The sequence below is a fragment of the Neodiprion fabricii genome, chromosome 7 (assembly GCF_021155785.1).
Source record: "Neodiprion fabricii isolate iyNeoFabr1 chromosome 7, iyNeoFabr1.1, whole genome shotgun sequence".
NCBI lineage: Eukaryota > Metazoa > Arthropoda > Insecta > Hymenoptera > Diprionidae > Neodiprion > Neodiprion fabricii.
The window spans coordinates 5,993,874-6,016,049 of NC_060245.1; the positions used below are offsets into that span (position 1 = coordinate 5,993,874).

A 22,176-nucleotide genomic window follows, 5' to 3' on the forward strand; every position below is an offset into this window, starting at 1 on the left:
GTATTGTACAAAATTATTCTCAACTTCTCGGTTACGGAGATAAATAAAAAAAACTAATTACACCCTTAATTTCAAAACAGCAGTCGTTCTATTACACTTCAAGTTTCGAAAATTGAGTTTGACACTCACGGCTTACTCCAAAAATCGAAAAAAAAATAAAATTCTACAAACGACCTCGAAAGACTGAAATCACCTTTTGCCTCGCAATATCAACTTTTTTTTAAGGTCAAATTTTAAATACCGGACGTTTTCTGTGCCGAGAGAAATTTTCAGTTACGGTTATCGGTCAGTCCTTAACTATTTTCACTTTTTACCAAAATCGAAAAATATAGTTCTAGATAGAAAATGAAAATTAGTTTTGCAGCTGTTACCAGAAAGTCTAGTATCGGTTACTATTCTTTATCATTACGATCACTGTTACTATATTTTCTTAGCGATATCTGTTTTTCTGAATTTTTCTAGTTACTATAACAAATGAAATTTTTCTCCATGTACAGTCCTTTATTGCTTTGATTTTTTATCATATTTGAGAAATGAAGTTCTGGGTACGAATCGAAAGTTAGTTGGGTTCGGTTGGATTTATCTTACTCGCGTCATTCTTCATAAGAATCACGTGCGTCCGTGTAACTTCCTGCAAAATTTACAAGGCCGGCCCTGTCGGCTCGATAAGATTCATGTAAGTATACCCGAGGGCAGTCCTTCCGATCCCCTAGTTCCTTATGTCGGAGTTGTTTGTTTCATGAGGATCAGGATGGACTGCATCTCAGCTTATCTATGGGATCCCACGCGTTGAGTAGCTGAGCCCTTCAATTATTCCACCCTAATAGTGATCTTTTTTACGAAAAAATTCCCCCCTCCTAATGACTAAAGATCAGATCCGAAGACTGTGTATAAATTTCTGGAAGGATACATTCGACTGTTTTCTATAAATTTGCATGGCCGATTTATTCGGAAAAGCTTTTAAAGTATGTGAATTTGAAATCGAAAGATTTTCTAAGTGGTTTTGGTAGAAATTAAAAATTCCAGAAATCACGATTTCTCAGAATTTTGATATTGTTTATACAATAAAGCTTTCTATTTTCAAGAATTCTAAAAATCAATCGCTGACGTAAAGTTTTCGAAAAAATCGTACATTCGGGCATAAACCAGGAGAAAACTTTTCGTCAAGTCATACATTATGCGTGAAAAAATACACGCATTAACTCCAAGAATTTTTTTTTAACAACGGGCCAGGAATTGTTAAAATTTATCAATCGTAATTCCTTTTTTTAGATTTTCAAAGATTTTCAGAAACTTGAAGGTATGACAAATTTTTCCAAACCTTTGAGGAAAACAATCAAGATTAATATTAAATTTTAGCAGGAAGCAAACGCGTACGATGGCAGTTCGAGTAATGAAGTTTTTTTCGATCTGCCCAAAGCCAATTGATATTCTTGAACAATTAAAAATTGTCTCAACACACTGTGATGCCATAAAAAGAGGCAAGAAAATAAATTGATGAATTGAGTTTGAGTAACAATAAGCTTGGAGCTTTCAAGGTGAATCATGAAATGCCAGACAGCTTCCGCGATGTTGAATTCTTTAACGAAGGTTCAGTTTCCAGCGGGCACAGGAAATAATCAGGCTAAAAAGATATATCAAGGCGAAAAAAGTTCGCGGCAGAGTAAAACAAAACGTCGCGACTCATTAGAGGACAGACGAGGGTCTTGTTAGGATATATATAAGATTTATTTCAAACTCAAGAATCGGACTTTCTCTTAACCGTTCGAAAAAGTTTTTCCCTTCAATGTTTTTTCTTTCAAACACAATTAAACTGTATTGCCTCATGTTTGCAGTCGCGTTTTATGAAATATGGTAAAAATGCGGCGAAGCACGGGGTTTTCTTTTTAAATAATTGTAACACCATAGTTTTTATCTTCTAACAATGTATTTTTCATTTACTTGCGTGATACAATAGAATATTTCAATCATCCCGTTACGTACCTACATCCTTAAAAAAGAATATTTTTGTATAGTTTATACTTACATTGTAATAACTTACTCATATTTTAATTCCCTTATGATTATCCTTACGTTTTATATTATCTATGTACGCTTACCACAGGCTTATTTATACGCAAATGTTATTACAACGCTAAGTTTATTTTTACTTTAAAGGGGGGCGTGGAGAATACACGGGGATATTTGTTACAATCCAAATATTTTTTATTTGTTTTAAGTTTCATCAAATTTTTCACCTAAAGGGTTCTGAACTCGTCGTATAACTCTGGCTCAACATTATTTATACCTCTTCGTCTTTCCTAAAATTTTCGCTTACTGTTGTTGTTTGTTTTTATTTTCTTCTTTTTTTTTTTTAGCAGCGAATCGTGTCGGAAAGAAACTCTATGTTACGAATTATTATTACATAGCTACATATATATCAAGTGGTACGTGTGCAGCATGCAGCTAACCGCACATAACCATAATTTCTTCGAAAGTTGGTTCGAATCGTGCAAACATCCCAAGGGCGTCGAACAAAATCGTGTTAGATAAGTAAACCGACTTTGCCCCACTCTCGTATATTATTCAATTTCCTTTTCTCCTTATCCCCGATGACTAATCATACACACCTACACACATTAATAAAACTCTTATTTTTCGGTGCCTATTATACCCTGTAGAACACGGTCAAAACTTACCATTGAGTCAAGTCTACAAATGATCCTATGTGTGTATATAACATAATATATTTATGTATTTATAATATTTATAATATATACGACCTAAAGAGGTTTTCCAATAGATTTCTCGTCTGCGCACAGCTATACAGGATATATTATTATATTATGGTTAGAGTTTTTTTTTATTCTCTGCTTTTTCACGTATCATTTTTACAATTCACTAGGCTGGGTAATAATAAGGGTAAAAAACACTTTCTTTGGATAGGCGTTCGTCTCTAGATACATGTATCAAAATTTCATCTTTTTTACTTTGTTAATTTTTAGGTTTTAGTTCGCTGCACTTGTTCATCCTCCTCATTCTTTCCTCCAGTTTTCTTTTCTTCTTGTTACTGGCCGAACATTTTTCGATGATATAGATTTGTACACTAGCTTTCGCACCCGTTCCGTTAGCGTATCCAATAAAAAGTTACGCCTTGTCCAAGGCCCGTAACTCTCGACGAAACTTATTCCCATCAGGAAGTCGTCGTGCAGTTTCACTTTCCTCCGTAAGTGTAACGTAACGTTCAACAGAGGCGAGGCTTCCTTACAAGGAAGAGAAACTGATCAACCGTGAAACAGACCTGAGAAGCACGTTCCACGAGTAAAGTTGTGATTTTACACAATGTCTCAGTTTCCTGTTCAATGCCGAAAACATACAATATTCACTTTCCTGTTACACAAATTACGTTCTCCGGATTCTCACTCGATTAAAATCAATCAGTTCAATTATTATTGTTCATTGGCTGATCGTGCAAATGTCGTGAAAAATCTATTACACTATAATCGTTTCATGCACTCTCTCTTACAATCGACGTACGACGCATATTATAATGCCATCATGGCCGAAATTGTGTCTATTGCTTCAGGTATTTGAATTCAAAGAAAATGAAAAAAAAAAAAAAAAACATTGCGTGGATATATCATAATTTTCGTGATCACATTATCACTCTCTCACGCACTGAGCTTCTTTGAGTTTTCACCTCGGAGGTTCCATTTTACCGGAATGGTACCTGCGTCAAATCACCGGTGATCTTACACATTTTCACTATGAGAATTTTTCTATCTTGATATACAGGTATATTATTAACACGACTCGGAACTGAGTCATTAATTTTCGTATAGATACACTCATCGAAGTGATTTCCTATAATATAAGATTACTAACGCACTAATTGTCTTGAGCATAATATTCATCACTCATCGTCAGTTGGGATTAACATTTTTTTATTTTAACACGAATACGGTGTAAGAAAAGATTGCTATTTAACCGAGGAATAAATTTGTGTCTCAGTGATTGAGAAAAAAAAAAAAAAGAAAACATTCACACGGACGACTGATAATTGTTCATCCCTCAAAATGCACTGATGTTTTAAATGATAATTATTATACAATATATTGAGCACTGAACGTCCAATTCCATAAATCCAGATCTTTTGTCTCATATGTTTACATGTATTTATACCTAGACAGTTTATAAATTACGTTTTCATTGCAATATACACTATTCATGGGTGCGCGTTTTTGTTAACACGGGGTTTTTCTGCAAAATACACTAGAGAGATCCCCTTTTTCATTTATTTCTTCAAATTCAATTATATTATATATATATATATATAAAGTTGATTATCGATGATATTATTCACATCGTACTCGTCGAACATGACACGTCTACACGAACGATTATCATTTATTGCAGAGTGTCGCGATCCGCTCAACGCTTCGCAATCAGCTCCGTTTCGTTTCCGTTTCGTTCCGTCGTTCCCTCGTCGTTTCAGACGTCCACAGTTTCCCCGACGTATCCCTCGTCGGGGCTTTCCGAGTGTTCAGGTGCGCGATGAGCGCCCTCTGCCCTGGCGGCAACAGCTGCAGCGGCTTCCCTGGCGGTCTTGCCCAGAAGCGACCGCGGCGACATAGGCGTAGGTTCTCCGCGATACGCGGCCGGTGGCGAGGGTATGAACGGAACATCCGGGAGGACAGCTGGCGTGGTCGGTGAGGCAGGGATCTGCAGCTGCTTGAGTGGCGGGTGAGGTGGGTAGGGATAGCCCTCGGCGGTGTAGCGTGCGTCGCTCCTCGGGATGACGGCGTCGTAGGGCGTCGACCTGGCGAGGAACTCGGCTTCCCTCGAGTAGCGCGCTTGGGGAGCGGCGGCGGTTCCCTGGGGAGGATGGAGGCGTCGAGGGAGTGTGCTGGCGAAGGATATTTTCGGCAGGCCAAAGTCGACGGGGTATCCGTCGGTGCCGAGGTACCCGATCTGCGGCAGCTCGGGTTGCAGGCAGTACCGAGGGTCGTACTCGAGCATTTGGCGCTCGCTCCGTTGCTGCTGGTAGATGCCGTAGCCCTCCGTAGCCTCCGGCACCTCGTTTATCAGGTCAGGCTCCGTGAGGTACTTTGCCGCAGGGCTTCGGTATGCCCCCTCCACTGGCTCGCGCCGTTCCAGCGTTCCGCTCCTGCCACTCAGCTCCCGCTCGCCGTACAGCACCTGCTGTTGCCGCTCGAAACTCAGCTCCTTGCGCGGTAAGGTAGCGCTCTCCTTTACCACCGGCGTTATGCCCTTGCCGCCCTGCGTCACCAGCGACTTCGCGCTCCGTTTGCGGTCCTGCCGACGCTTCGTGCAGAATAGCACGCTGCCGATCACGCAGCCAAGCGCGAACAGCGTACCGATCAGCGCTCCAGCCGCCACCGCAGCCACGTAGCCTGTGCTCGGCTGGTCGAACGGTGGCTCGATTGTTCCTCGCTCGCGCATCAGCACTCGAAGCGAGAGGTTGGCCTCCGCTGAGCCAGCGCTGTTCTCCGCGACGCAGGTGAACGTTCCTTCGTCCGATTGTTCTACTCCCTGGAGGTGCAGGGTGTTGCTTTTGTTCGTGTGACCGCGCTCCCTGTAGTAGTACCTGAAATTTGAAACGTTACGAATTTTCACTGAGTGCAATCTTGAAACATTTATTTATCGGGGAAAAATGATTAGACTATTGAAAGAATATTGATTACTGAAAATGCAGTTGATAATGTTTGCGGGAAAATCACATTGACTATAACGAGTATCGTAAAGTTACTGCGGAAATAGAAGAAAAAAATTTTTGTTTTTGAACTTGTGAAAGTTTCAAAGGACTGGATGAACACAATGAGTTTTGAGTTGAATTTACTCGGGAACGATCTTCCTGAAATTCATGGAACTTTGACGTAAATTTGTTCTTATTGAAAGTGATACACAAAAGATTCTTTTCTTAAAGAGAATCTTCGCATCATTTTCGGAGGACGTGCGGACCCTCCTTAGTCCTAATAGAAATTTCGTAGGTTACAAAAAGGCAACGCCAACAGGATTAAATTTGGACACCACCTGCTGCCCAACCACGTGAAAGTAATTGATTTTTTGAATTATGTCATGAAATTAAAGAGCAAAGTAATCTAAAACTCCGGAAGGACATCTGCATATTCAGTACCTTATACTCTCGCTGATTTTACGTGGGATTATCCTCATGTTGATTCTAGACTCAATTTGAATGAAGAAATTCTCATGTAGCGAAAAATGATTAGAAAAAAAAAACGCGAGTTTGTACGGTGTTCAGTCTTATAATTTACATCACTTTTCAGAAGCATGTCCGTTTCAGTATTGGCATTCATTTTGATCAAGCACTTCAGCTTAGCATTGTAGTGACTTCGTTACGTATTCGTGAAACCTTTTATAGGGACCATTATGTAGCAAAAGATAGGAAGGGTCTTACAGAATGGAAGTATCAAATTTTCTCGCAAGCACTAAAAATTTGCACATCGAAAACGACACTTTACCATAAATAGTTATTTTTCATCGAAGCCAAATGGTAGTCGTTAGGTTCATGGTACACAATTAGTCTACTTTCACTTCGCAAAGTCCCGTTCCATTCATAAGACATGCGATTTCCATTTCATTGCGGGTAACTTCGTACCTTTTATTTTGGTCCAAGTAGCGTATAAAATAACGATACATTTTTTAGCAACTCGCCTCAAAGTCTCGGAAATTGACGGTGTTTTCCGTATTGAATTTTCATTTGTGGATTCCCGCACTTGAGCGTAAATAACATGTTTTCTGAAGAGGATAGTGCCTTGTGAAGTAAAATTGAATTACCAGCGTACTTGAAACCTTACTAAAAAACAAACATCAACTACAAATTGTTTGAAATTGTCAAAACTTATAATGTACCAGAGAAAAAAAAGATTTATAAAATTGATGCACGACCTCTGTAACGATCTGAAGTTTTGATCTGAGATTTTTAGCCTCGCCGTTTAGCTCGCATAAAATTTTTTGAAACGCACGTGACATGTGGTGGATAGACAAAAAATGAACGCTAAAACAAAAAAATGGCAAGCTCACCTGGTAAGCGCTGGAGCGGAAGCGGCGTAGGTGTCGTTCTCATTCTGAGGTTCGTAAGGCACGCCGTTGAACCACCACGTCACCTTGGCGGATGGAACAGCGTGAACGTCGCAGCGCAAGGTGAGATTAGCACCCTCGTACACCTCGACCTGTTCCTTGACATTGACTTTCGGCAGGCATGCTAGGTCGTTGACCTTGACGGTCTTGATCTGCTTCCCATGTAACCTAGTTGGGGCCTCGCAAGTGGGTTCAGCCTCCTGTGGAGCGGCTGGCGCTGACTGCTGCAGCCAGGCTTGCATGGGTCTGAGCTTGCAGTCGCACATCCAGGGGTTGTTGTGCAGGGTGAGTCCGCGGAGGCTGCCACCGAGTGGAAGCGTCATCTCTGGGACGTGGGTTAGCCGATTTCCGTCGAGCCTGAGCCATTCGAGGGCACCGAGTCCAAAGAAGGCGTTTTGCTCGACGGCCTCGAGCCGGCACTCGCTCATCTCTAGTACCGTAAGGTGGACCAAGGGGTGAAAGGCCTTACGGCGCACCTCCCTGATGGGGTTTCCGTTCAGGATAAGCCTCATGAGGCCCGCGTACGATGGAAAGGTCTCCGAGGGTACCTGACCGATCTGGTTCCCAGAGAGGTCTAGCTCCACCAGTCCCGTCAGTCCCATAAACGCCGTCTCGGCCAGGTGGCTGATCTTTGACCTGGACAGGTAGAGCCTCTGCAGGTTGGTCAAACCCAGCGCCTGGAAGCACTGCGGTGGCAGGCTCACCAGGTGGTTATCCGCCAGGTCCAGTACCTGCGTTCCCTCTCCGGCACCCTGCGGCAGACCGATCAGACCACGCTTCGCGCACTCGACCCACTCCTTGCCACCCTTCCACTTGCATACACACATCGATGGGCAGCCTTCGGCGAACGTCGTCAGCCAGAGTACCGAGCCCAGAAGTACTCCTCGCCACCACCACCGGACCCGGTGCGATCCTCTCGTCGAATCGAGCATCTTTTATCATCGATCGTTGTCCGGACAGACGCCTGCAGGCACCAAGGTTTTGGCAGTCGGTGTTCCCGGGTCGCCACGACCCTTCGCTGACTGAGCCTTCTATCTCTTTGACCGGGTTCTAGAATGTCGTTTTGCCAAGGCACCGCCGTGGTGTTGGTGAGTTTGACGGGCCATTAGACGAAGATGAGGGTGGGCATCTGTGATGAACTGATTCTGGAACAGAGATTAAGAAGGAAATGTTAGATGTACGAATAGTTTTGTCGTCAAGGAGGTTAGTTGCTCAAAAGTCGGTACCTTGTATCAATTTTAGCTGGAAATAATCACGCGAAAATAATTTAATTTCTCATGATTACTGAAAAATTTTAGTAAAATGTTCGAATGCTGTTGGAACTACATTGTGATACTATTATAATTGAAGATAATACATTGTCTGGTTATTGCAGCACTTAAATCCGTTTGTTTGGTTGACTGTATTCCTTCAGCGACTATTTGTGGTAATAGTTTCAAAAGCATGTAGAACAAGTGACCATGAACAGCAATGATGGCAAGACATACTAGAGTTTTTGGCCACGGCTACAAAAGTCACTTCTATTTTTCACGCAAAATTCTGTTACTCAGTTATAGTAAACAGTTGAAATAATTGAATAATCACAACTAGAAATTTCTATCAGTGCATCTATTATCAAATTATCGTATTCATCAACTGCGAAAATCTTTAAAGACAAGACCAAATATTAGCACTTCATTTTGAAACATTTTGAAATTGTTAAAAATCATGTAGATTCCTTCGATTCCATTCTCCAATGACTGCACATTTCGTTCAAAACAGTATTTCTTTAAAGGTTAGTGACTCAAATTTTCTGTTCTCATTATAATCAATTCAATATTGTCATTTGTTGATCATGGTAAATTCCCGGTGAAATATTCAGTGAAATATTCCAAAAAAGCTTCAGTGAATTTGTAGAAAAATAGTCTTCTGAACATCGCAAAGTGAAATCGAACAAATCTAACAGATATTTAACAATTTTGAAGCGATTCTAAGTGAACCATCGACATCAAAGCTTGCGTTTATATAGTCAAAGAGATCTTCATAGCTAATGAGTATAAAAATGTCATAAATACTCGGTGCCCAACTTTATACGACTAGTAAAAAGCATCGATTTTTGACAGACCAGCCTCCCCAAACTTTCCTCTCACTCTCAAACATGCACTTATGCGGTATACGTGTTTATCGATTCGGGTGCAAAAAAAGAGTAAAAGATAAATGAAATCGAAAAAAAAAAAAAAAAATTTATCTTCCTAAAAGTGAAAAGGGGATTTTCTTCGGGGCCGTTGATGATATGATACGGGGTAAACGTGGCCATCACTGTCATTACGATCGAGGCTTTGATCCCCGATACTCTTCCTACGTATATCCCTTGCACTGTCCTCTACGTCACCCGAACACGGTATTTTGTCTCTGCTTACATCTACGCTGTGGACGGACCGCCGTTATTTCCGGTCATAATATCTCTGTAGGCGACCGACTGCCGATCGTCTATCTCGGTTCGGATAACCGCACACTAAATCTTCTTTTACAACTCTCTGTGATTAATGACACGCGCTGTTTTTCCTCGGTAAAGTAGAATTAAGTGCGAAATCATTTCACCGACTAAGGGGACTCACAATCAGTTCAGAGTGAAAACTCACCTCTCGAAATGGTCTCTTTATGTTATGCGATGAAAAAAAAATACTAGGACCTGAATTTCACGTGCCTAAATCTAATTTTCTTATCGATAATCATATGGGAGTGCGGTTACTTCTACAAATTCATCTTGTGCACATGGAAAGAAGTTTTAAAAAAACATTATGAAGTATAGATTCGATAAAATCACCGTATTAACTGTTGGGCAAATTGGATTCGACATCAGAAAAATCTGGAACAATTCATTAGAATTTGAATTATTCGATTTCTTGGCCTGTATCAGTTTCACGTGAAATTTCCTGTGTCAGAGCATGTAATATACGCATAGGTACATATATGTACACCTATAATACATAAACATCGTGACCCTGCGTGTGACAGCCCTATTTAAAATCCAATCCACACCGTGCCTATAAATCTTTACTTTCAATTAACGCTTTCCGAGCATTTTCGGTCGAAGCTTTTTGGGGAGGGGGTGAACTAGTGCTTTTAAGGCCACAACTCTGCTGACGGATCACGCTGAGATCTGGGAATTCGCTCGTGTTCGAATGTCGGTCTTTCGTGTTCCATTTAAAATTATTTTGTTACCCAGTGTATGGACGTCCTAATCCACGAATGTTTCGTCACAAGTTGACAAAGACTTTACTGATTCTTGTGAGTGAAACCAGTTGACAAAATGTCAACATTTTCGAACGTCGTACAGCAGAACTATCAGACTTGTAGTGTCCCAACAACATGTCAACTTATAAAAATGTTCAAGACCTGATTGTTTCTTTTGACAGCGAATAGTAGGCAATTTTTGGCAAATATCAGGCAGTCATCTACATACCTAGAATTTGTTTTTTCAAGGACGACGATCAAGCGTTTTTTTTCTAAGCAAGCTCCGGTCTAAAATGAAAGACCAAGTCGACGTTTCCTCTGTTTCTCGTTCCTGTTTTTTCCGGATTTTTACATGCAAGCGCAAAGACGGGCCAACATCGAGCCAAAGTCTAATATTAGCTGTCACATTGTACTCGGAGATTCTGGCTGGCGTCAGACGTAGCTCGCGTCAGGTTGAGCAGAAAAGCCTATCAAGTCTGGCGGGCGTTTTTTCTTTTTTTTTTCTTTAAAGAATAAAGGTTTCCCGCACCGTTGAATGAGGGACCCCAGGGTCAATGAATTTCATAGCAGTCTCCGCGTCTCTCGGCTCGCAGCATGTGCTTTACTTGCAACATGCACGAGTGAGCCTGCTCATCTTCTTCTGGTTCCATTTCACCTTATATTCGGTTTTTTTTTCAGCCACCTTGGAACCGCTTGGAGGATAAAATGTTAAAGCAGCAGCTTGCGTGAGAAAAGTGCTCTTAGGATGAACAAAAAATCAACGCGGTGAATCGCACAAAGATCCAGTAATTGGTGAGTATATAAAAGTTTTATCTTTCGTGCTTCGGAACTGTAGGCAGACATTCTTTTGTGAAATTCTCAGTCTGCGAAGTTGATTCAGTTTTTCTCGAGTTGGTGATAATTGTTAATGATTGGGAAAAATGGTCTCGGTTAGAAGAATGGACACGTTGCTCAAGAAGCTTGAGAAAATTGTCGATTCCGATAATAATTGGCAATATGAAATACTCGGGGCTTTGTATTTCCATGAGTTGAAACAGAACACCAATGTTCTGTTACTGATCGACTAGAGGCGAAGATTGGTAAATGTAATCAAGTCACAATTATGCTTCGTACACATGACTCTTCAATTTTTAACTGATCAGGTAACTCGTTGAACGTAATTATAATAGTTTTAATGGTTCAGTGACGCGGAGTACTACCATAAAAATTACAATGTATTCGACAATGGAAGCGTAAGTGAAAAGTTCACGCGCAATGATGGGTCGGACAACTTTCAATGAATCTCTAAAACAACTAAACAGTTTGATTCCAAGACGGGATAAATCGTTGGATATTATAAGTATGTTATACCAATACGTGAAGGAGGCACAATCCAGTTCAGGTTCATTCCATTGGATTCTAGTCACTGTCTATGTGAAATTCATGATCCGCAGCTGAATCTAGCCGCCAAGTCGTCCCTGACCATTTTTAAATTGTTTCGTCATTGGCAGCCTGGATTATTGAACACAAGAGTCTTGCATCGGAATAGCTGATATAAAATAATGAAAGTGGACTTGAATGAACGTTGATCGAAAAAAAATTTGCTGGCAGCCTACCAGAAAATGTACGGTCGATATGTAAAATTGTCATGAAACCAATCCGTTTTTACGTGGCACTCGAAATGGAGTCAGGCTATTGCCACTCTGCTTGCACGACTATCCAACACTCTCGACATGCAGAATGACGACGATTTACGAGCTTCACGGACCATAAATTCATAACTTTTACTCGAATGAATAAAAGCCGAGAAGGAGTTCACCGTCAGTGAAAATTCGTCGCCTAGATTACATCGGCCAATTTATGAAGGAAATTTATCATTTCATATGGAAATACAATCTCACGGCTGATGTTCTATCACAAATTGAAACTGGTGCGAAGTCGATAGATCATCGGGCATTCTCCTGATACACTAACAACACTGTCGAAGAACAGACGTCAGAGTTACTACTTTTGATTTTGTAGTCTATATTTCAGCAGATTCGGTCCTGTCAGGCATGTTTTTTTTTCAGACTTGAATAATAGTAACTTTGAATAAAATTGAATTTAGATGTGCATTTACATTTAAAGATTTTGCATCAACGAAGAATTGTTTTATTTTGACACGATGCTGTTTGAACGATGGTCTCAGAACAAGAATTACAAGATATGATGACTTACGAAGTCATTGAGTGGTGCAATTGGAAGATTCTAAGTCAAAGTCTGAGTATAACCTCTGCTTGACAAGTACACGCTTGATTTGATCAAATTTAATGTTCCAATACTAATCCAAATGAAATATCGTCGCAAACAGTTGAAAGGATGTTGAAAGCGCTTATTTTTGGTCAGCAAATGAGACGATTGAAGATTTGGGCGAATTTTGAGAATTTGTACGTTGAGAATCAATCCTTCAATTCTAATAAAGTCTGACTTATTCAAATGGACGTAGATTGAGCTTCATTTGAATATTGTTTTCATTACAATAAATTGATAGGAAGCATTATTATAGACAATAAGGTTGAAAATTTCGTTCATCGACAGGTTTTGAGCTCTCCACGATATCGTAAAAACGGCTGAAACCCGTTTACTTCAATTTTAAAGAGATTTTTCTCATATTGTTTATCGTCTTTGCCACGAACCGAAAGTTTCGTCTTTATTTTTTTTACCAAAACGCCAATCGTTCTATATTAAAATTCAAATCCACTACAAAAATTTATGAGAATAAACTATCCAGGAATACTGTTTCTGAATTTCAAGTAAAACGGTGAAGCCATTTTCGAGATATCGTGGACACAGCAGAAACATGTCACCGAGTGAAATGCTCGACGTTATTGTCCATAGCAATGATTCGTCTTACATGCCTGTAGAAGAAAAAAAAAATATTTACAAACGAATTTTGAACTACCCACTGTTGAACGAAACAAACGCGAATCGAATCCAACGATTGGTTGACGAGTTATAAGTTTTCAAAATTCACCCACTTTTTTCACCATTCAATCCGATGATATAATACATCCTTTCATCTCTGAGAACAAGAACAGTCAATGACAAATCGAAGCCGACAGCCGAAGATGTATTTCGTGGATCTCATATAATGATCGTCGAGTATCCGACGGTGAAAAAGCTGTCGTATAAAGAGCTTTCAGTGGGAAGAATCTGCGTTTTTGAGAACAGGAATAATCGCTGGGAGTGAAAAGAGGATTCTCTTTGATCTACCCCCCTCCTCCCCCTGTCGAGTACATCCCCTCTCGATCAGTTTATCAGCAGCTCATCGTCGGTTTAAAATCTCGTTTGTATACAGTGGGTTTGCCGTTTCGTAGAAAAAAAAAAAAAAAAACCTCCAAGACACGATTCCAGATCCCAGGCACAGCAACGAGTCCAACCCAACCCGTCCTGTATGTTAGAGCTCGAAGCGCGCGGTTCTTACGCGAGTTGCATGGAAAGCTCCAAGTTTCCTGCCCGCTTATCTGAGCTTCCCCCTGGCTTCCCGGCTTCCCTCAGTCGGCAGACTAACCTAACCTAACATCCCCTAAACCTTGGCTCGCCTCGAATCGACTTGCCGACGCTGAGAGGGACGTAAGCAAAATGAGATTGCGACTCCACTTGAGAGGAGTGATGTAATATTATTGCCGGGGTGTATTTTTTATTCCATTTCACTTTTCTCTTTTTCTTCATTTTTCTTTCAAATCTCTTCTCGTCGAAGCCTCTAAACGGCAGCAGCGCCGATGCTCGCCTCCACAATGCGTGAAAGTAAGGCGGAGTGCGATATGGCCGCTCGGATTTTACTCGATCTTACTTAAATTTTCAACGCATTCGACGAACCAACGAAACAGAAACTGTGCGAATAGAATCTCGTCGCGAAACTACACCGAGAGAAATTTATAGCAGTGGTTAATGTCTCACATTCTGTTTTCACTTTTTACCAGAATCGAGAAATACGTACCTCTGGGTACAAAATGATGGGTGGGAGTGAAATTATAGAAAGACCAAAAAAACTGAAGGGTTACCATATCGAGTTTTTAAAAAAGGAGAAAGTTAATTCATAGAATTTAGAAAGATTAGAAAGCTTAGAACATAGAATGTCAAATTGTAGAGCTGTTAGAACGTATCATGTTTTGACCTTTCTCTATTTGGTCTTCCTCTACTTCGACTTACTATATTTTCAATTTTCTGTACTTGAACTTTCCACATTTTTAAATTCTACGAATAAGGTTTTCGCGTATATGAAAATTTGACATTGTGGTTCTTCTATCAATCAACAATTCCAGTTTTTTTTCCTTACCTAAAATGATGATTAATTTTTTTTCGATTCACGTAGCCGGAAAATCTAGCATGTATCGCTATTGGGATGATTTTTTGTAGGAGCAAAAATTAACTAATGCTAAACTAACCCTGTTCAACTAAAAGAATTTCGTAAATCAAACAATCAGATTTAACGTTGCAATGACCAGAAAATTTACTATTAACAATTAGAATCACAGTAAATCGTTATTTTTTCAATATTTTTTTGTGATTACAAGAATGTTTAAAACGTTACTATAACGAAATCTATTTTACTAGAATTTTGCATCAATCGTCTCAAGTGAAATTGGTCTCGGTGTACCAAGTATTGTGTAGAAGTTTCCAAGCTTATGTTACAGTTTTAATCTCATTTCTTACAGCTGCGACTTGTCATACGCACGGCTTGCAATATTACAGAAACATTGCTACGATATTTCTAAAAAGTTGCAGAAATATTGCAGCAATATTTCAATTTCTAAATTCTGCCCGAAATAATAGAAATATAAATATTGTTGTAATGTCACAAAGTCATGTTATTCTACTTTGCTTTGAATTTGAAAATTGGTGGTTTTGATAGTTCAAAATTCAAAACATTTCTCTTAAATAATCAGATAACTTTTCAATCCGTGCAATTTTAAAAGAAAAATTTGTCACTTGTTCGTTTTTCTCTGGATCAAAAAGCTGTCTGTTCACAATGTGGAGAAATAACGAGTGAAAATATTTGTGGCCTTCAGACTTGGAATTTCTCCAACAGGTAATTTTATTCTTTACATCAACCAAGTAATTTCACACATTTTTGCAGTCAGTGTGAAAACTGTAGCGTTTTTATTTGAGGGATGTAAAAAAAATTGAACTGGTATTCAATTTTCACGAAGTATTTAATAAATTCAAAGTAAAAAAACTACGACTTATTTTCAGTCAAGTTCTCATAAATTTATTGGTAAGTAGCTCTATCTATCCTATAAGAATTTGATTGATTCTAAATAATTAATGTTATTGTCGCGAAAGAAACACCGTCTGAGCAAATTGCATAAGATTTATGAATGGGATTTCGAGTAAAACTGGAACTGAACATTAAAGTGATTTCTCAGGAAGTCCTGAAATTTTTTTTCAATATTCTGGCCACAATGCGTAGAACGCTTTGAGTTCCGTCCATTGATCCGGAAGAACGGGCAGACAAAACCGAGCGGTTCAAACTCTTAGCTTCGCCTCCTTTGCTCTTTGACAAAGTTCTGTTATACTCGAGTTTCGCCTGATCGTCGTTTTCTGGTAGGATTTGAACCGAGCTATTATTTACTGGGAATAAAAATGCCAATTTGAATCAATTAGTTCCGCCGGCGTCGCCGGCCGAAGATCCGCGAGGGGTTGAAGAATACGGAAATAAGGAAATGAGAAAATTTCTATCTTCGAGTAATTCCTCGGTATAATTCTCTCTCTGGTGGACCATAAAATAACCAATCGTGTTTATTGATTAACCGGCGCGGGGAGGGGATAATGGCACCCGATACAGTGCTGGCCAATTTCTTTTTTCCTCCTTCTTTTTTCATCCCTTCCGAAAAGGAACACGCGCCGTTTCTGCCCGCCACCCCTAGCTTTTCGCTTTATAGGTTTGACTCGCAAACAAATGACTGTCAGAGTTTCCGTCGATCCTCGTAAAACTTTACCCTGCAACCCAACTCACCCCTCCATTTCCACTTTAGTCAGCGCATGAAATATCGCTCTCACGATAAACGGTTTGTATATGGCGGAAATTCCAGCTAAGATTTAGCGCCAAGCGTAAAAGTTATTCGGTAGGTTAAATCAGCTGAATCGACCTCGCTAATTTAAATTTAGCACTGCGAGTTCAAGGGGATATCCTCAATAGCCTGTCTCATTGAAATTCAAGCCAAGAACTCCAATATGTCATATTCCGCGAACTTGGCTTTTAAGTTATTTTCCTTGGTTTATTATCTGTAACTCTGGAGCAGGTTCTTTGTATATGTATACACTTTTTTTCTCACAATCTCATCAGTTTTCATCAATTTTTTTCTCCGTCTCTCACATTCTACCGTTATTCGCCAACTCCGTTCATAAATTTTTGCATCGTTCCTGGGGCGAAAGTAGAGAAAACGGTATTATACAAAACGTAATTATACAAAAATACCTGTGATTGAACCATTTAACGTAACGACGTACTTTTAGAAAAGATAGTTATTTCAAATTTCAGATCGTCTTAATTTCATTAACGATATTTTACAGTTGAAAATCGATACCTTTTTGGTAATTTCATTGCGAGGAGGTCTCACATTCAGTTTTCATCATATTATTACATTTTTAATTTCCAGAAATTCTCATAAAAAACAAAGAAGAACAAAATGAGTAAAATAAAAATTTGAACTGAAATCGCGAATAAGAGCCTAAATATCGAGGTTTCATTTCAAACCGCTGGAATAGGGTAAAATTCAATTTATGGTCACACACGGTATTTAACCCACCAAAAATGGTGCATCGATCCTGCTTAAATTTTATACTTTTTATGTCTCCCCGCATTCGTTACGACGGTTATCTGGACTTTGGCCACCTTCCACAGTGAACTAATACACCACTTTTAACCACCACATTGATTGGAAATCAAAGGTTTACAAAGATCAAAGTTGACTCAACACTCTTGTGCCATTTGTGACCATTCCTTCACTCGCTTACACGTAATGGATATGGCCATAAAATCACCAATTCACGGCCAGACACGGTGCATAGCTGACCAAAAAATGGTACACTCATCCTACTTAAATTCTACTCTTCCAATATCTCTTCTCCTTCGTTACAACGGTTATGGCCACTCGGACAACGCGGCACCACGCAGCGAGTTTCGTCTTAGGGTGAGAAGAGCAGCTATCCCTTGCCGACAGGTATAATACACCAGCCCCACGTGAGGAAACCGTCGACACACGTGGCGCCATTGTACATTGCCCTGGTTGAATGGCGGGGTCCACGCCTTTGTAAGGCACCATTATAGGACAGATGCCACGGTCGGAGATTTCGGTTATATCCACATTCTCTGTCTCTCTCTCTCTTTCTCTCTCTCTCTCTGGCCCTTCATCCGAACAGATCCATCCAACCATATACCCGTTTCCCATTTTGGTCAACGGGCGTCGTGTCGCGTCGGCTGCAGTTCTATTTCCCTTTGGCAGGAGCGCGATTGCATACACCGTCGCACAATGATGTCGCGTGCCAGTTCTCAGCCCTCCAACCATCCCCCCATAATATCCGAGGACAAATGGCCCGTCATCCCGTTCACGACTGTCTTCACATTGTACGAGGATCTCGTACCTACTTCGGTGTCGGATTCTTAGCAGGGTCTCGGCTAAAAAGCTTGGGTCATAACCAACAAGGAGAAAGTTATAACATGAAGCAGGACTATCAAGAGTGCGTACAACTTTGTTGGGTTCGAATCGTACAGTACCTGAAATTCTGATCTATCAAGCTCAAGTGCCGTAAGCTCCGGTTGTCTCTAATACACACCAATATAGATACGCAAGTCAGCACAATATTTAACCTCAATTAAGCTAATTCGGTACAAGTGATAACTTGAGTTTTCGGTTATGCTTGATCGATCAAAACTTTGGGTACCGTTTGACATCGTGAGTTATCCTCAGTTGCACGGAAATGACTGAGGTAGTGGTTATGTTGAAGATTTCTACGTAGTCGCAGTTGCCAGTGAGAAAATACGGTTTACAGACTCGCTGACACGAATCGTATATGTATCATATCTCTGGAACGTATTGTGAACAGTAGTGCTTGTCAGCTCTTTTCAGTAGGGTAACGACTCCCAAGTGTCTGTACTCCGTATGCTCTTGGAATCTCCTGTGTGTGTACATAAATCGTTACCAGATCATTATGTGTGAGAAGAACAGAAAATGGTGATGTATTGTACAACATTGTTTACGTAAACTTGTGTGGTTACGATGTGTGTAAGTACTTCTGACAAGGCCATGAATTAATACCGTCATAGCGAGAATCAGACCCTGCGTCCTTAGAGACATGGTGTGTGATAAATTTAATACGACTGAGAATCGTAACTTTATTATATAGATGTTGACTGACGCTTTTTTATTGGCCTGCATGGTCGACCACAATGGCATAGTCTGGGTTAGTCATAATGTCTATATTTACAGCATCCCGTTCTACCTTTATAAAGGTACTTGTGTCCGAACGTTTTGATCAAAACTTAGGAGAAGTGAAAGAAAACGTTTCAAAAATCTCCAACAATGTTATTTATATATTATTATTATAGAAATGAATCTGAATAAATTCATATCAAGATAATATGCTGAAAAGGTTGTAAAATCACAAGGATCATACGGTGTTATTTTTCACACGATTCTGATATTCTTAGTCTCATTTTGATCAGATCCCCGCAAATTGTCCAAGAAATATTTAAAAAATCTTAAACCGTAGCATATAATTGTTCCGCACAAATGTAATTGCTGATGAATATTTGTTTTTATACCGTATTCGCAAGAATCTGTTTTTATCCATCCGGAGATGATTGTTTGTCATTTTTTTTCTCTCTCTATTTCTAGCTTCTGATTCAGATTGAACAGAGTTTATTCTTTTATCAAAAATCCAATTCGGTTTTCGGATGAAAAACAGTATGCACATCGACTCGTTTCTTCTTTTTTTTTTGCGAGGTGTCAGTCTAGACGAATAAGCAATACGTCCACAACCGGCATATAAAAGCGATGTCTACGTTTTGATGATATAATATTACACGATTCCCTTTGCTCTTACGTATAGCGTTATGAACATTCATGTTACTATCTCACGATCCCATTTATCCTTACCAATATCTGATAAAAGGTTTCAGTTTCTTTTTTTATTTGATTTTATTTTTTTTTTTTACTACTTCCAAGGAGGACCTCTTCATCAAGTGCCGAAACGTTAAGGAATAAAAAGAATCGCTATTGGATTCTTGCACGGAAACCAATCCCATTTATTCGAAAGCACTTGTTTCTACTTTTCCTTACGACAGTTCCATTTATCTTGTGTCTCTCCGGATGCCGAAAATTTACGCTGGTGTTTCGAAAATTGTATAATGAATTTGATACTGGATCCAAGCAGCGATGATTACGTATAAAAATTTTATCCACGCGACAAATTTTCCACATCCATTGGCACTGGTTTTTTTTCCTTCTGATTCTCGCTTTCATGCATTAACAGGAATTCGTTTTGGTATATGGTCCTCGCTGTAAGAGGGAAGTAAATTGTCCGTCCTCGGTCGCCTTTTCCTTCACCTGCACTTTATCGACGGGTTTCGCAGGATGAAAATAACTTCTGATTTAGTACGCTTCCACCGTGTATCGGAGACCTCTTAGTTCCTTGGACTCGCACTGTTCGCCCTTAACCTCACCCTCGTCCTCGCCTTCGTTCCTCGGCCACCATCTTATTCGTCACAAAATTTTCTCACGTAGCACTCCGTGCCCGACTAATGGCGTTCTCCACGGAATGAGAATTCCTTCTGCGGGACTACAAATGGGAACTGTGATATATGATCCAGAAAAAGAGCAAGACGGAACGAATGAACTAGGCCACTTCCTTCCCGCCGCGTACTCACCACGTAGTCCTGCCTCAACTCACTCTCGCGGATATTTCTTCTTCACAAGGGGGTCGCTCATTTGCTATGGAGTACTTCGACCCTGTAAGTACCCGGATGTATTGTATCAAGGGTAATTTCCCACCCCATACAAGAAGTCTTGTCTAATTTACCGATTCATTGTCAAAGAAGAGCTGCTTTCGTGACGGTACGAAACTGTAAAGTTGCAGCCGAATATTGCTGTGTTGGGTTGCCTATTATTGAGGAGGACAAATATCGGTAAAACAGACCTACCGAGTGACACTTTAACGTGATGCCGGAACGCGATCACTGAACGCTTCAGTGTGGGTTACACTAGTTAAAAAAAATTTACTTTTCATGTGTAACATAGAAACTTTCAACTGATTATGTTAGAAGCAAGGTTTAGTATAATCGAATTCATGTTAGAATATTTTCCATATGAATAGTTTTGTTGTGATATCATATGTTTTTAGTATATTCAAAAATACAGTTTTGTTAAACAAAAATTGGGTTATATATATTGTCACAGTATACTGGTTAGCAAAATTTTATAACAAGGAAGGTGCTTACCAATTTTGAAGTACCTATCTACTCTCATTATGAAACCATATTTGTTTTTGATTCGATCAGGTCTAGTTTTTGCGTTACAGCTACTACAGCTAAAATTCAATCTTTATTGTTTTGACTTACCTTTTATGATTCAGGATGTTTTTTTATTTATTGTATACAGTTCAATTTCACTGGCAGTAGCTGTAACACAAAAAACTAGACCTGATCGAATCAAAATAAATATGGTTTAACAGTGAGGTTAGACAGATATTTAAAAATTAGCCAGCACTTTGTTACAAAATTTTGTTGACCAGTGTTATAAACAACGAAACAACTGCTTTCGATAATTTGCATAATTTAACTTGAAACGCCCTACCTACCGATAACTCGGTGGTCTGTATTACCAATATTTGTTCCCCTTAGTGGTAGGCAACTCATCACCCTACGGTGTTTACTTGGAAACGTGCTGCATTTTATTTAGCTTTTTACCTTCATAAATTCATTTTAGATTTATAATTAGTTTCATCGATCAAAAACTTCAGCTACAGGAGCGATTCTGAGGGCAGTGACTGTAGAAATAAGGTGAAAAAAGATACGCGTTCATTATCTGCCGATGTGTTTGCCCGAAGGTGGCATTGATCGCAGTCTTGTTTACCACATAATTTCTGATAACGCTCTTTTCCTGGTGCCTTAACTGACAGCGTCGAACGGTTAACGTGCCCGCAATAAAAACGGGACATCAGTTTCATCCCGCGGCGGGGATGAGCGATAGGATTGGACGGGAGGAACATGATGGATGTCTTCGATTTCCGAATTCGATCTAGTGCGAAGTTTACTACCGTCTAATACTTACTTTTTCAGAACAGTGTAGGGGAATTATCGTCATGTATAAATTGGTTCCGAAGTGTGTCATATTGTAGATTGCCCATATCATGCGGTATTTAATGGTAAAAACAACAGTCAAACGAACATTATCAGGATTGAAATTGAGAAAGTAATGCACGTGATAATGTTTAGAACGTATTCTTGACATCGGCGTATAGAGTGGAAGTTTCATGTTGAAACTTTGAAAAAAATTGCCAAAGCAACAAAAAAGACACTTGAAAATTGTCTGGAAAACATGGAGCGATGGTGCAAAAATGTAATTAGTCATATGCTCGCAAGCTGCGCGATGATGGATATTCTGCAGATGCTGTACGTGCAGAGAACAATAAATAATACATAGAGCGGGAGAATGAAAGAGAGAATAGACTGTAATCTGAAGTGGGTGCAAGCTGACAGTCAGAGTCGAGGTGTTAAATATTGATAAGTTCAGAAGTCCGTTCCGTTGGGGCGTGAGATGAAAAAGAATGCGTGAAACTAGAAGTTAGACGGTAAATTGTGCAGAATTTTTTTAATCTTTCCTTCTCGAGTTATGCACG

General features: G+C 39.8%; 1 protein-coding gene across 13 annotated transcripts in view; it reads right to left on the bottom strand.

The window, feature by feature from the left end:
- Nucleotides 1-2,238: 2,238 nt before the first annotated feature.
- Nucleotides 2,239-22,176, bottom strand: part of LOC124185974 (leucine-rich repeat-containing protein 24-like) — a 126,022-nt gene continuing 106,084 nt past the window's right edge. For all 13 annotated transcript variants that reach the window (XM_046577244.1, XM_046577250.1, XM_046577246.1 and 10 more), the window contains 2 exons: nucleotides 7,045-8,246; nucleotides 2,239-5,587 (listed from right to left, as the gene is read on the bottom strand). In XM_046577244.1, coding sequence (XP_046433200.1) covers nucleotides 4,471-5,587; nucleotides 7,045-8,033 — 2,106 coding nt within the window. In that variant the 5' untranslated portion in view covers nucleotides 8,034-8,246 and the 3' untranslated portion in view covers nucleotides 2,239-4,470. The remainder of the gene's footprint in view (nucleotides 5,588-7,044; nucleotides 8,247-22,176) is intronic.